This window comes from Frieseomelitta varia, unplaced genomic scaffold (genome assembly GCF_011392965.1).
Source record: "Frieseomelitta varia isolate USP_RPSP 00005682 unplaced genomic scaffold, Fvar_1.2 scaffold_709, whole genome shotgun sequence".
NCBI lineage: Eukaryota > Metazoa > Arthropoda > Insecta > Hymenoptera > Apidae > Frieseomelitta > Frieseomelitta varia.
In genome coordinates this window covers 57,530-71,005 of record NW_025110489.1, presented here as the reverse complement: position 1 = coordinate 71,005, position 13,476 = coordinate 57,530, and the positions used below count along the sequence as shown (strand labels likewise).

The 13,476-nt window shown below is 34.2% G+C and overlaps 1 protein-coding gene across 1 annotated transcript in view; it reads left to right on the top strand.

Moving 5' to 3' along the window:
* Positions 1–434: 434 nt before the first annotated feature.
* The window catches only part of LOC122535386 (amyloid-beta-like protein), a 70,188-nt gene continuing 57,146 nt past the window's right edge, over positions 435–13,476 (top strand). Inside the window, exon 1 of the mRNA XM_043666875.1 lies at positions 435–801. Within this exon, the coding sequence (XP_043522810.1) occupies positions 742–801 (60 nt within the window). The 5' untranslated portion in view covers positions 435–741. The remainder of the gene's footprint in view (positions 802–13,476) is intronic.

Here is a 13,476-nt window from a genome sequence, read left to right as displayed (position 1 = left end):
GGTGGACTGTCTGAGACGAGATAATTTAAACGAAATTTCTTTTATTAAGCTTCGTAGAGAGATCGCAGAAATTTTTCTAAAGCTGTTCGAATGTTTAATTTGAAAAAAAAAATCGTCGTGTATGTTCGAAACTCGCTACACTTTTCATTCATTGCCTCGCGCGAGAGCTGCTCTGCCCGATTAATAAAGGGCCGCCTGAATAGAGCATACGTCACGTGTTCCCCCGGTCGCGGGCGACATTTCCGGCGGAAAATCTGTCGAAAAGTTGACAATTACGGTAGCGGGCATCGAGGCAGCGCCGTTCAAAATCACGACGTTCCCGCTACATTATCGACTGGCCATTGCGCGCATGTGAACGCACTCACCGGCGCGGTCATCTAGTGACAGCGTTTGATTGGTCGAATCGTTTCAGCGGCACCGGCGCCGCGCTTCACCACCATCTTGATTTCTCGCGGAGAGCGACCCACCCAGCAGCAGTGTCACAGTAGTACGCTGTGCTCTCGTATACGGCGGGTGAGTGGTGGCTTCCGTACACAGCGAGTCGTTCAGCAGAGCCCCAAACGTTTTCCGCAAACGGGTTTTCGTCGTTCAGTCAGTGCGTCGCCGTTTCTTCGTAGAGGATCGCGGCCGAGCCGAAAGGGGGGAATTCCTGTAATTCAGTCCGAACGCGGCACACGGATCGTCGTCGTTCGTTGAGAGAGTTTCACCGAGAAAGAGAGAGAGACGACCGATCGAGGAAAGATGAAGAAGGGGATGCTGGTGCCCGCACTGCTGGGCGTCTTGATGGTCTGCCGTGTCCAGGTGAGTACTCCATTTGATTCGTTTTCAATACGAGCATTCGTTGTTCGACAGTGAGAACGCGAAACTTACCACTTGGTAGAGATCGATCGCCCCCCCTCCCCCTCCCCCCGGGGGACAATTTATTCTCGGCCGAGAGAGAGAGAGAGAGAGAGAGAGAGAGAGAGAGAAAGAAAGAGAGTGTCTCTCGATGACAATTTTTATTTCTTTTTTCACCTTCTCGGCAAACAAGCGGCAAATGTCACGCGCAACGCGCACCACGATCGATGTACCCGTGGCGGCGTACTTATCCCGTGAAATTTCCCTTAAACGCTCCGCCGATTAAGCGGCCGTTCTATCTGTCAAATAGGTTCACGGTGGCACCGGATCGATGCACCCGCGCGATGCTCGACGCGTATGTACATTTAGAGTGCATTATACCGTGCATTATACCGTGTGTGACACTGTAACGATCGACAGAGCCAAACTCGTTGCCCGTTCTCTTGTCGCCGAGAATGTGCGTTCGCCTTGGCTCGAGGACTGCCGCGATCCACCAACCAACCCGCCTACTCGGACTTCCAACGCTCTTTCCATGCGACCGAGCGGCATTAATCCGATCTGACGTTGTACATCGCACGATATCCTGCCCTCGCTACTTTCCTGGCTATTTTAATCATTAATGTCACGCATCGTAACGCGGCGATACCCAATTCCTCTTTTCCATCGAGGCTCTCGGCCTCGCGAGATCCTAGACTCACCGTCAGAGATTACGTTTTTTTCTTAACGTATACCTGGCGTACGATTTCTCCACGCCAGGCGTGGATCGCTGGAATGATATTGTGTTACGTTGGTATCCAGTACATTATGAAATGATGTACGAATTGAGAGAGAGAGAAAGAGAATATATAATTTAAGGGAGAAAAAATTTATTTATTCGTATATTTATATATACGTATATTCATATATTCGTATATTTTGTCAAGTATCGTTCAAGTTTTTAAAAAACGCATCAAAACGTTGTACACTCGTAGTGAAAAGATTCGAATTGGTCATTTTGACTACTCTAGTTGTCAGTCGTTGCACATTTGTAGTGAAAGATTTCGAATCGGTCATTTTGACTACTCTGTTCAAGTAGCTTTATAATAAGAAATTACTCAGATCTTTTCGAATCAGTCATTCCGACTACTTTAGTCAGTTTCGCTTTTAAAATAAAAAAATTATTCAAATCTTCGAGAACGCGTTAGAACGTACGTTTATAAAATTCCCGTGGAAAGTCTCGAATCAGTCATTTTGACTAGTTTAGTCGTTAACCGTCAATTTTACGCGGTTCATCCCAACGACTCGATGATAATTGCTCTTTTTTACCGACTCACCTCACCACCCTAGATTCTCAATAAGAAACGAAATTTACTGCAGATCTCTTTCCCGTTGTTGGAATTTAAGCGGAAAATGCACGCAACACGCAAGAACGCATGAAATATCAAAAGAGTTGCAACGTTTTCTTTTCACTTCCATTTCTTTACGCGAATTCACGAAAACATAAAATTGCATGAACGCGATCTCTTTTCAACACTCGATCGATAAATAAATTTCAAAAAAAGCGAACGAGGTAAAACAGTTTTCTGCTTCTTCACCTGTCGTCGCAACTTACAAACGACGCAATTCGTAATTCGCGGTTCTCATGGCCGACAACGTTGCCACCGACGATCGTGAAGGCTAACACTTCGCTCGTTTCACGTGTGAACCTTTTTCCCTCGAATTTCCTCGATAACGAGATTTTCGCTCGAGATTCCGGTTGGCAAAGTGTTCGGTTCGTCGTCGCACGAGTTTCGGCGTGGTTCTTTTTCTCCAGAGCGGAGAGGAGTGGGCGGAGAGGAGGTAAGAGAGGGGAAAAAAAAGTACACAGCACGGTCCTTAGAGAAGCGCTCGCTTTTAAAACGTTTCAAAGCGCGCACCTATCCCGGGGGAGTATAACCTTGTGTATGCGCAAATTATCACGCACGAGCGGGCATAGGCAAAACTCCGGCGAGACACGGGCACAAAGTAAAGAGATTGCAAATACGTAAGTCGCGAAACGGATTTGCCAACAATTTTCTCGTTAACGTTAATTCCGCGTGACAGTTCAATTTACGTTCTCGTTCCTCGCCATTGCCGCGAGATAGAATCGCGTTTCTAATGGATGGAAAAGTTGGTAGCAGCGGCGAGGTGTACCACTCGCATCGTAGGCTCGCGTCCGCCGTAGAACACGAAATAAGGAAGATCGCCGACTCGACTATTGTGCCCCGTCATTCTTTTTTCTCCCCCCGTTTAATTAATTTAATTAACGAAGATCACATGCAATATGGTTCAATGTGTGTTTATAAATTTAAATGGAAAATCACTGAAATGAAACCGTATTGGATTGCAATTTGTTGATCCAATCGTGACTTTGACCGACGTTCAGTGATTAAATTTTAATGTATTTAGGAAAGGGAACAGTCTGAGTCTGTGACATGTAAGTTGTGAAAATCTTATAGTTTCGGACACTAGAATGTAGAAATGGACAGTTCATCTATAATGTACGTGAAATATGATAATCAATACCTTCGATGTGGATATTTTTTTGAGAAAGCTTGGTAACTAAATTGAATAAAAATATAATTTAATGTAACGTTAATATTTCATTGTACGACTAATGTGTGATTGATTGATGAGGTATTGGGTTCAAAAATTCCTCTTGTGGAAAAAAATCGGAATATTTATGTCGTTTATAATTGAAGAGTATGTACACTGTATGAGTTAACCATGTTTCAAATATTTATAGAGGTGCTCGAGTGATGATAGTGTAAATATTTTAATTTCAATTAAGACAGTGGAGATTTTTTTACTTTGCCTTGGTGCAAGATGAACGTTTTCAGCTAGTATACCAAATTTTTAATATCATTTAATAGACAGCTTATATTCTATTATTCTTTACAAAATTATATGTTAGAAGTAGATATCGTTCTATTCTTTATAAATTTATCCTGAAAAATACTAACAGGGAAAAAGTGAATAAATCGAAAGAAAACTGTGACTTCTAAACGTGTTTTTTTAATATATTTAGTTATTCTTTATATATTTATTAAAAAGTTTCAATGACGCGATTACTTCGTTTCTTTCTTTTTTGCCTTTTTATTCTATTGCACGCTAAATAAATTCTCAATCGCAATTTTATTGTAACACTATTTCTTTCATTTTTTGGAATTAAATCGTAAGATAATTTCAATTATATTACGTTGAATGAGTTGCAATTAAAATTTAGCTAGAATATTCCCTCGAATTGTCAGTTCACCAAAAAACGAAAAAAAAACACGTTTTAGACGTTTAAGCTTTTCAATTGGCAATTAAAATAAGTTTCATCGTTAATAAATTCTTGTCACATTCACGTCGTCAGGCAAATTATAATTTCTGACAATTTGTTAATTTGTCACGCTTTCGTATGCATAAATCTTCCAGTTGAAATCTCACTCGCCGGTAGCAGCAACTATGATACGTACCTGAATCGTAATACTTCACCTCGAATATAAACTTCGTCGAAAATTCGTGAATGCAGCCGGGGAGATCGGTCGTCTGGTTATCCAGCCGTTTTTCACTAAAAACGCAATTACGATCTTCACCTAGATTCACGCTATATAACGCTAGCTGAAGGCATCGCGCCCGGTTGTCGCATGATTGAAACGCACAGTTAAAGGGTTTTTTTTTTCCGTGCTTTTCGATGTTTCCTCATTTCCCGCGGTCCCATTTTCTGTCTTTCTTTCTTTTTTCTTTTTCACCGTGCAGCTCGGTCTTTACGGAATAAAGAGAGAAAGAAAGAGAGAGAGAGAGGGAGGAGGAAAAAAAAGATATTGCACCGCTTAAATGCGGCTCCTTGTCCCCATGCTGGCGTACGAGAAAATGCTCTGGTAATGGAGCACGGAGTAAATGAGGACGAAAGAGTTTCAATGCATTTTTCATTTTTGACGCAGATTCTTTTAGGGTCACCTTTCACACCGCTGTCTTCTCTTTCGTTTTCTACCCTCCCCCTGTTTTCCTTTTCTTTATTTTCTCTATCTTTTCTCTCTCTCTCTCTCTCTCTCTCTCTCTCTCTCTCTCTCTCTCTGTGTTTATTTTTCTTTATTAATCAGCAAAAGCAAGCGAACGATTGCAATTTTTTTTAGTCACGCTTAACGCTAGAATAAATAAAACTGACGAGTCTGTAATTTTTATAAATAGGCGTGAATACACTGTACAAGCTTGTGTACTTTATTTATGTGTATTATAAAGATTCACCCTAATGTTTTAGGACTCTAGTCTTTTCTTTTTTAGTGTGAAATAAAATCTTAACTTTCAAGCGATGACTTTCACAGTCAAACGCAAGACATAATTTTACGAGAGTGTTTCACTATGATTCTCATCCCGTTTTTCCAGGTATTGAGAATTGCTCCGTAGCAAACTCTAGTTGTGGCAAGTGTTTAAAGCTCTGTAGTAAGTGATTTTGCCAGGAACTTATTGTAAGGCTTACCCTCAGCCTGTTTCTCAAGTGTTGTCGAGGGCTTTATAGTAAACGCGAAACATAAGGATGACTCATATCACTATGATTTTCTCTCATAACACTTTTTATTAATCAATCCAGGCGGTAGAATATTCGAATAATGGAAATGGCTCTGCTCTGTTCCAATTTTTTCTTTTTTCTTTTCCACTCTCTCTCTCTCTCTCTTTCTCTGTATATATATATATATTTTTTTCTGTTTTTCTTTCGTTCCGTTTAATCAAATTGCACATTAATCCGCTAACGAAATCAACGTTTACGAGAGAGAGAGAGAGAGAGAAAGCGAGCGGTTATTATCGAGGCTGGAAGCGAATGCAAATGATTTACTCGCGCCGAATTCAGCGTCAGTTCCCCAGGCTGATAATTTAGATAGAAACGTGTAATCGAGCGGCTCCGAAATGAAAATATCTCCGTGCAACTCCGGGAGTTCGAATCTGTGTCGAACGATTTCCGTGGAAAAATTTGTTAATTAAAAAAAAAAAAAAAAAAGGGGGGAGCGACGGGTGGAGAGAAAGGTAGAAGAGAGTGCGAAACTGGTACTCTGTGCAGTTTATACGATTCGGTGCATTGGCTTGATAAATTGCCACGTATTGTAAATTCATGGGGGAAATTGCTACACTTTATTTTATGGAGCGGCGCTTTAATCGGGAATCGGCGCTTTGAAAGATAGATTTTATTAAGAAAGAGCGAGCCATCGTTCCGTCAATTTGCGGAAAATTCATTACGAATATTCGAAATGCAATGAATGAAAAAAAAAAAAAAAAAAATTAAATTGGCACGCATAGTTGCCTGAATGGAGATAGAATTTGTAGATACGTGAAAACAAATGACACATCAGCAAAATAATCCACTGCAAAATTGCGTGAGAACGACAATTTATGAGTTATGCAATAATAATATAGAAACTCAAAAACGTGTCGACAAGTTTGCAGTTTCAGTGCTTCATCTGCATTTAATGCGGGTGGGACGTTATTAGAAAAATTATTGTAATTATTGTAATTATTGGAATGTTTAGCTTGTGTTTGACACGTCAGAGAATTTTGTAAAAATTGTTACGAAGAAAATACAACATTGCTGGGAAGAAATGTTAGTAAAAATATGACTAAAATATTAAAAAAGTTACAACATTCTGTAATGGATCCAAAATTACATCTTTGCCTAAACTGTTTTAACTAAAATTATTATTGCATTATTATACTGCATGCTATATATATATATATATATATATATCAACGAAAAGAATATTTTTTAGCTACTGTCCTTTTCTGTAATCTTAAAGTTTCTCAATTTTTTAATATGTGTACCAAATTTGCTTCGTCGGTCAGATAGAGACCGACGCAACCTGATCGGAAATATTACTGTCGGTCATCGGTGACCGACATGGCACTTAACCATTAAAATGTTAAACCATTAAAAGTGTTTTATATTATAGTTCAAATACGCGATAGAACTGCGAAAAAATACCTTTTCGATTCTCGAATTTTCACGTTACTTGTGTTATTATTGTACAACTCACTATTGGAAATTGTCACTGCACACTGTGTTACTTTTTTACAGTATTACAGATTTTGTTAATGTACCATGTGATGGTATAAGTTGACGACTAAGTTTCGATGGTTTCGACTAAATTTTTGCTAATTTTTGTAGATTTAAATTATATCAGCAAATAGTAATTCATAACTTGAAGTGGCGAAATGGTAAATGGTAGCTAATTTTTCGTTTATACGTAATTATGAAAATTTAAATAACATCGAAGTGATTTCTAAACGATTAATATCAATTTATTTATTTAGTTCAAATTATACAAATTCTGAGAAAACAACGAATAAAGATCTTCATCGAAAAAGATAAATATACATTAGAAGAAAAGATCGAGAAGCGTATCTTTATTTTCGATTTCGCTAAAAGAACTTTGCACTTTGATCTTTTAACTATATTTCAATAAAAGAACTTTGTACTCGTACTGTTAACTATATCTAGCGTTGAAACTTGTATTTTTCAAAACTATTTTATCAAAGTACTTCGAGAAAAGTCGAAACTTCTTAGTTTTCTAAGAAATCATTCGCGTTGAAGAGATTCATATCTGGTCGAACGTCGAAAGATTTAAAAAGATCTCTGCTATTTTCTTTTTCACGATTGTTGGCAATATATAGCTAGATATTGTCGTTAGAAAAATGGTTTCAAGATCGACTCTGTCGCGTATGAAATTTTGAACCAAGATGCTCTGCGAAAAAACGAACGAATGTTTTAATTAAAAAAAGAAGAAGAAAAAAAAAGAAGTATCCTTTCCAATGGATCTCTGGTCTTCTCTCGAAACTCTCGATTAATATTTACAAAACATCAGTCAGCTACATATCTATCATATCAAATTTCAAGAAATAAAACTGACAAATTGAAAACACTCTGACGAGCGTTTCGTTTCTGTCTTTTTTTCTCTTATTTTTTTTTTTCTATTTCCCTAGAATTTAATGCGCGTGTTTTTCTCACTGGAGTGAAAAATATATATATATATATATATTATTTGTGTTGCGAAAAAATTTCGCAAAGAGGGACGGAGCAAATATTTGATCGGTCGATGAAGATTGAAATTTCGAAAAGTTCGAATTCCCCCCCCCCCCCCCCAAAATATTTGTTTTGCTGTTCAGAAACAACGCGCGTACACAATCTCGACGGTTCGAATGATTCTCACTTCGGTTTTCGAATTTTCGTGAAGTCGTTTGGGTTAGGTTTGTCTTTTAAATTCATTGTTTCACTGCAGTTCTCTTTTTTCGTAAAACATTTACTAATTTACTAATTTTCATTTTTGTTGATTTGTTCCTTTTTACTAATTTACTAATTTTTGCTAAATAAAATCAAGAGTTAGATCTCGTTTCTACAGGCATTATTTATAAAAACATGAGAGTTACGTAAAAATCGACACACATTTGATCATCGAGCGATTGACATCATTGTTTCGTTTGCAATTCCTTTCAGCCGGTTTACATTGTTTTATAGGGAAAAATCGTAACTATGAAAAACCAATTCGAAATTCCGTACACGCTCTACGAAACTTTGCAGAGTTTTGGAGAATTCGAAGTGTCCACACATACGGTATAACACAGTTTTTAATTAAAAAAAAAAAACAAAACAAAAAACCTTTGGTTCTGTTCTTTATTTCGTCGTTTGTTTCTGCAATTAACGAACGATATATTTTTCGTTACTCTATCCCGCGCGAGTTTCCAAAGCGAGTAAAAATGCAAATTCGCGCGCCCGTTATTTTTTTTTTCTCTTTTTTTTTTTTGGCAAATTTCGACCCGTGATTTCGCCCGTCGGTCGTGAAACGTTCCAAAACAACGACGAAAGGAAACAAAAATCGATCCGTTTTTTTTTTTTTTTTTTTTTAATCCGCTGCAGTTATAAAGGTGCTTGATTGCTCGCCGATTCACTCGCATGATTGTGCTCATTGTGTCTGCGCGTTCACGGTTGAATAATCGCGAGAATCGTCGTTTCTGATCGACGAGGCACTCTCTCTCTCCCCGCCCGTTTGCATCGATCGTGTATTTTTAATTGAAAATGTTGCAAGAACAAGAGGTTGCATTGCTTCGAATAAAAGTATTATCAATTTTTATTCAAAGTGTCGATTTCGAACTCGATACATACATTGACAGACTGTGCACATTTATTTTACATTTAAATAGAAATTAATTTTTGTGAATTTTAGAAATTTATATTATATTTATAATGTATGTATTATGTTATATTAATTTTGTGAATTTTAGAAATTTATATTATATTTATATTACATGTATTATGTTATATTAATTTTGTGAATTTTAGAAATTTATATTATATTTATAATATATGTATTATGTTATATTATATATATTATATATATTATAATATTATATGTTATTATATATATGTTATATTATATATATATAATTTTATATTAATTTTGTGAATTTTAGAAATTTATAAATATTTATATTATAAAAGAAATTTAAGAATCTCAAGGACTAATAACATAACATTTGAATTCGAGAATCTGAATTATATTAAGAGCACTTCAATTGACAAAATACGTTCTGTAACGTGATATAGTTAGTTTAATTAATACGTGAGAGACAATTGAGAGCAAAAATTGAAATTTTACAGTCAGAGGTTGACTCTACAATATTTTTTTTTAAAAATCGTGTCCTTTAATTCGGTGTTACAATTAAGAAGTTTAGGAATCTGAACGAGTGACAAAATAATTCTGCAACGAAATGATATAGTTAGTTTAATTAATACGTGAGAGACAATTACTCACAATCAGAGATTAGTTTGTATTAAAATCTTGTCTGTGTTAGTTCTCTTGGTAGCTTACAATTTTTTTTTCTTTTATGTATCATTAAGAATTAAAAATAGAAAATATGTAAAAATATTATAAATTATTATCTAGAATTAAAGATAGAAAATATCAATATTATAAAATATTATTTAGAATTAAAAATAGAAATATTACAAAATGTATAAAAATCTCGGTGAAACTGCTTTTTAATAGAAACATCTTGCGAAAAATAGGAAAATAGTCGAACGTTCAAATAGTTGAAAAAAATGTTCAAAGTATTGAAACAAGATCAAAATGCTCATCTCAGTTTCAGAACTCCGCAATTTTCGTTTTATTCTGATATCTTGAATATTTTTCTCAACACTACAACGTTTCGACTCCTCGTTTCTACAAAACAACGCAACGTTTCCATGTTCTATTCCCATGGACAATATACTTTACATAGTCCTAAACGGATACATAGAAAAAGTAGTAGCAAGGTACTAAAATTAATGAAATTAAATTAAATAAGAAATAAAAAGTTACAAAAAGGTTCAAGAATTAATAAAAAAAAGATCATCATATTAATAAGCCGATTAGTAATAAAATATTAATGAAATATTAACGGAAGAATTAAATAAAAAAAGACTGGAGAGTCTGAATAAAGTAGTATCGACTAGAAAAAAAAAAAAAAAAATTCCGAGATCGAAAACACGTAGGTAAGCAAAAAAAAAAAAAAAAAAAAACTTCCGAGAGCGAAAACACGTGGGGAAGCAACAAAAAAAAAAAAAAAAAAAAGCTCTAGTTGGTAAACGAATTTCGTTTATAATCCTCTGACGCGAGGATTAACGGCCGACGATAATTCCGTGTCGAGGAAGTCGATTCGCTTGGTTATTAGTTTTCCCGAACTGGTTGGCTGTACCGACGTAAACGGAACTGGCGATCTTTTCTCCTCCTACTCCTCCTTCTTCCCCCTCCCATTCCTCCTTCTTCCCCCTCCCCTCTCGTCCTCCTTCGGTGCAACACAACGGTCGATTTCTGCTCCGCTTCGCGAACGCTTTCAAGTGGTTTTAACAATACGGTGTTAATAAATCGTCGGAGTGCTGGCAAGGGTCATTCGGTTAACAGACGGTGACGTGAAGTAGTAAGCACCACACCGGTGCTTACTAAATTAACAACCAGCGTGACGACCTGAATTTCGGTGTTTCGTCGACTCCGAACGTCGACTGACACAGAGTGAAACGCGACATCGTGCAGGAGGGTGTCGCGTTTTAATCTATAAATGCAATTATCCTTGAAGCTGCTCGTCGTCTGAAAAAGTGTCCCAAAGTGCATCTTTTCTTTTCTTTTTTTTTTTTTTTTTCTGTTTCGAGAGAGGGCAGTAATTCAGTTTGTAACTTAGTTTGTCCCTAGGGTCAGTCAGAAGGTCACTACTGGTTTTTCCAAGTATAATCGCGTAATTTCTTTCTTTACGTAGGAGTAAAAATGTATTAATCTGTGTGTGTCGAGATTTTGATAAAATCTTGTTTCGCAAAATTGCGTCATTGTGGAATGTAATTTTATAAAATGTTTTAGTTTTGATTTTATAAATATCTTAATTTTGTAAAAATTTTAACTTTTAAACATTTTAATTTTATAGAAACTTTAATGTTAAAATATTTTAATTTCGTAAAAATTTTAATTTTATAAATATTTTAATTTTATAAAATTATATGTATTTGTACTCTTCCTGTCTTTTCTACGTAGATTTTATATAAAAATATCTCCTAGACTAATGAAATTTTAGACGTGGGTATATAAGGTTATAATATTTTTTTTTTTATACGAGAACGACCTACTGCGTCGATCGATGCAAAAAGAATTACGTAATTATACTTGAAAAAATAGTAGTGACCTTCTGTTATATCTCCTACACGTGTCTATCTAGAGACAAGCTAGCAATAAGTATACCAAATTACTGCTCTTTCAAAACAAAAACAAAAAAAAAAATACGTTTGAGACATTTTTTAACTGACGATTAGTTCAATTGGGAGATAGTTGCATTTATAGATTGAAATTGGACACCCTGTATGTAAAATAGAGCATAAGATAGCACGTTTTATACCATATACATATTTCTCACATTATTGCCTTTCGAACCACACGGTAGATCCAGTTAATATACATGGTGGACCAAAAGTTTCTTTCTAAAAATGTAAAAAAGAAAAATTAAAAAATATATATAATAAATATACTTATATATATATTTATAAATATAAATTTATATATATATAACAAATATATATATATATATATTTATAAATATAAATTTATTTAATTTGTAAAATTGAAATTTAATTTTATTTAATATTTAAAGTTAAAGTTTATTTCAAAATTTGCAATCCTTAAATTGTAAATCATTTACAAATTAGTAGGAAGTGATTTTTGGCCCACCCTATAGAGCATTCGTTCACGCAAATTCAAGCATTGCGTAACAATAAATTGCACCTCCACGTTACATTGCATCGCGTCATCCCAATTACATACATTTCTCTGGGAGAAATGATTCTAAATAAAAAGGAAAGGAAAGAAAAAAATGTATCGTAGAGCAGAGAGAGAATGCGTAGATTATTACATCAGCATCCTTGGACATACACAGCACGTTGAATGTCATTAACGAGACGCGATCTCCCAAAGAGATAAAGACGAAAATGTAAATATCGTGGGAACAAGGTAGAACAGGTCGAATATTTACGTTCCTCAGTCGTACGGAAACGTATCGAACGCGTAACATTCGTGTGAAATACAGCCGACTAAGTGCTTATTAACATACGTAGTAATGAATCGCCAGAGAAGGTTGAATCCAGTTGAGATACACGCGACATTGAAGTTAAATTTAATTGAACGAGGAGTAAGTTGTAATTAATTGAATTGAATTTAATCAAACGAGGAGTATTATCCTGTGTATAAAAACAGTTTAACAGGGATGCATAGTTGACAGAAAAGTCGTAAAAGTGGTGATTGGGGGAGGTATTGGTGGTAGGATATTATAGGGAATATTATATTGAAGGATATTTTATTATTATATATTATATAGGGAATATTATATTAAAAGATATTTTAATATTAATATTATGTTAAAGGATATTTTAATATTATATATTATATAGGGAATATTAAAGGATATTTTATTATTATATATTGTATTGATGTGACAATACTATAAAGGGTATTATATATTATACTGTATTAATGTTATAATATTGTATTAAAGGATATTATATTATTATATATTAGGTAATATTAATTTTATATTATATAATTATATATTACATTATCATATGTATTAATAAATAAGTAATAAATTATATTATTATAAATATTAATATATTTATACTAATATATATATATATATATATAGTAATATAATATAATGGAAATATTGCAGGATATTATATTATTGATATAATGACAAATTATCTCATTAATAATTTATTAGAAGCACATTGAAACGATTGACGATAATGATAAATGTACATAATTAATTAATAATTAATAAATATATATAATGATATAATATAATGTAATGGAAATATTAATATAATAATAAATATAATAATAAATATCGTTACATGTATTAATAATTTACTAGAGGAAAATTAAATAGTAAAAAGTACATTGAAACGATTGACAATAATAATAAATTATATATAATTAATTAATAAATACATATAATGACATAATATAATGTAATGGAAATATTACAGGATATTATATTATTAATATAATAATAAATTATTAATATCGTTACATACATTAATAATTTATTAGATGCAAAAATTAAATAGTAAAGAGTATATTGAAACGATTGAGAATAACAATA